The 2,265-nt window shown below is 67.4% G+C and overlaps 1 protein-coding gene across 1 annotated transcript in view; it reads left to right on the forward strand.

Annotated features, from left to right (window-relative positions):
- RAB42 (RAB42, member RAS oncogene family) overlaps positions 1–1,661 on the forward strand; it is a 7,009-nt gene extending 5,348 nt beyond the window's left edge. The window contains exons 5-7 of the mRNA XM_009276256.1: positions 2–35; positions 194–372; positions 1,229–1,661. Of these exons, the coding sequence (XP_009274531.1) occupies positions 2–35; positions 194–372; positions 1,229–1,661 (646 nt within the window). The remainder of the gene's footprint in view (position 1; positions 36–193; positions 373–1,228) is intronic.
- Positions 1,662–2,265: the final 604 nt, after the last annotated feature.

The raw sequence follows: 2,265 nt of genomic DNA on the forward strand, positions 1-2,265 counted from the left end.
TGGCGCCGCGGTGGCCGTACCAGTTCCGGGTGATCATGCTGGGGGACTCGACGGTGGGGAAGTCCTCGCTGCTGCGGCGCTACACCGAGGGCGTCTTCCTGGACGCCGTCACCCAGGCGGTGGGGGTGGACTTCTACGTCCAGTTCGTGGAGCTGGAGCCGGGGCTGCGGGTGAAGCTGCAGTTCTGGGATACATGCTGGGGGACTCGACGGTGGGGAAGTCCTCGCTGCTGCGGCGCTACACCGAGGGCGTCTTCCTGGACGCCGTCAACCAGACGGTGGGGGTGGACTTCTACGTCCAGTTCGTGGAGCTGGAGCCGGGGCTGCGGGTGAAGCTGCAGTTCTGGGATACGGCCGGGCAGGAGCGGTTCAGGTGGGTCCGGCTCCGGCCATGGGGTGGGGGAAGGGGGGTGACAGAGCTGGGTGTCCCCATGGATTTGGGGTGCTGGTGGGATGTTGTGATCCCAACCCCGGGGGAGGTCCTAGACAGGGCTGTGTTCCCACCGGTCCCTTTGCTGGGGGGAGCCCCATGGGTGAGGAACCACGATGCCCAGCACCGGGCAGGCTGCAGGGGCTCAGATGAGCCAAAGCCGAGGGTGTCCCCAGGGAAAGGAGCCCTTGGGGTTGCCCTGTAAGCCCTTGCTCCAGCTCCAAAGGGGGTACGGGATTCCCCCCCCAAGCACCCCTCTGCCCCACCAGCTGCAGAGGGCTGGGGGAAGAGGCTGGGAGCCCACTGGGAGCTGGGCAAAGCGGCTTCCTCAGCTCAGCTGCCAGGAGCCTTCACACCGGGGCTGCCCACCGCCGGCCGGGCTGGCTGCTGGGGACAGGGGAGCTCGGGGGACGTGGCTGCAGGGGACGGGAGAATGGCAGGCCTGTGGCTGCAGGGGATGGGCGAGCTCGAGGGACATGGCTATAAGGGATGGGAGAGCTCCGGGACCATGGCTGCAGGGGATGGGAGAGCACCAGGGACGTGGCTGCAGGGGACGGGAACGCTCGGGGGCTGTGGCTGCAGGGGACGGACGAGCTTTGGTGGCCGAGCAGGGACAGAGCTGCCTGGACCGCTTGCTGATGCAGCAAAAGGGCCGATTCTCCTCCCTCATACGGCGGCTCGGGAGCAGTGCGCCAGGGGAGGACACGGCTGGGGCTGCTCTGCAGGCAGGGGAGATGCAGCCCAGGGCAGCACAGGGGAGCCCCGGGGGCCGCTCACCCGGTTTCTCTTGGCGCCCCAGGTCCGTGACTCGCTCCTACTACCGCAACTCGGCCGGGGGGATGCTGCTCTTCGACCTCACCAACCGCACGTCCTTCGAGAGCGTCCGGCAGTGGCACCGGGAGGTGACGGACACGGTCCAGCCGTTCCGCATCGTCTTCTTGCTGGTGGGGCACAAGAGCGACCTGGCAGGGCAGCGGCGGGTGGGCAGGAAGGAGGCAGAGAAGCTGGCAGCCTCGCTGGGGGTGCAGTACATCGAGACCTCGGCCAAGGACGCCAGCAACGTGGTCCAGGCTTTCCAGATGCTGACGCTGACCATCTACCAGGCGCTGCAAACGGGGCGGCTGGCTCCCACCGAGGCGTGGGATGGGGTGAAGAGCAGCGTCCCGCTGCCGGTGCTGCTCAAGGCTCAGGTGCCGGAGAAGGAAGAGAAGCGGCAGAGATGCTCGTGCTAGAGCTGGGGACACTGGCAGCCTGCCCCGGCGGGGCTGGGACACACGGGGCTCTGCCGGCCGCGATGCAGAGGGGGTGAGGCAGAGACCGAGCGGCCGGGGCGCAGGCAGGAGCAGCGAGCGACTGCAAGGGCGCATTAAACACTCCCCCCCCCTCTGCCCCGTCCACCTCTCTGCCTGCCCGTGTTTTCCTGGGGAAGGGGGAGCGGCCAGCACCGAGGCTGCCCATGGGAAGGGTGACCGCCCCAGGCAGGACGGGGCAGCCAGTCTGCAGGGAGGCGGGTGTCACCCCCGTTCCTCTCTTCTCGCTCCGAACCCCTTTCTGCAAGGCTGTCCCCATCCCCCAGAGGGGAACCGCAGGTCCTCCCCGCTCCCGCGTCAGACCAGCGTTGATCCGAAACCCCTTTTATTACCCGGCCCTCGGTAATAAAAGGGGTTTATTTGGAGGAGACCAGCTTCTTTTATTGAAGAGGAGACCAGCTCCTCTTCACTGGGAGCTGGTCTCCTCCGTGCTCGGGAGGGCAAGGCGGTCTGCTTTAAACGGCAGAACAACTCCACCGTCCCCCCCCTCCCCGGGCGGGCACGGCTGCGGTGCAGGAAGCAGGAA

Source organism: Aptenodytes forsteri, unplaced genomic scaffold (assembly GCF_000699145.1).
Source record: "Aptenodytes forsteri isolate BGI_AS27 unplaced genomic scaffold, ASM69914v1 Scaffold321, whole genome shotgun sequence".
NCBI lineage: Eukaryota > Metazoa > Chordata > Aves > Sphenisciformes > Spheniscidae > Aptenodytes > Aptenodytes forsteri.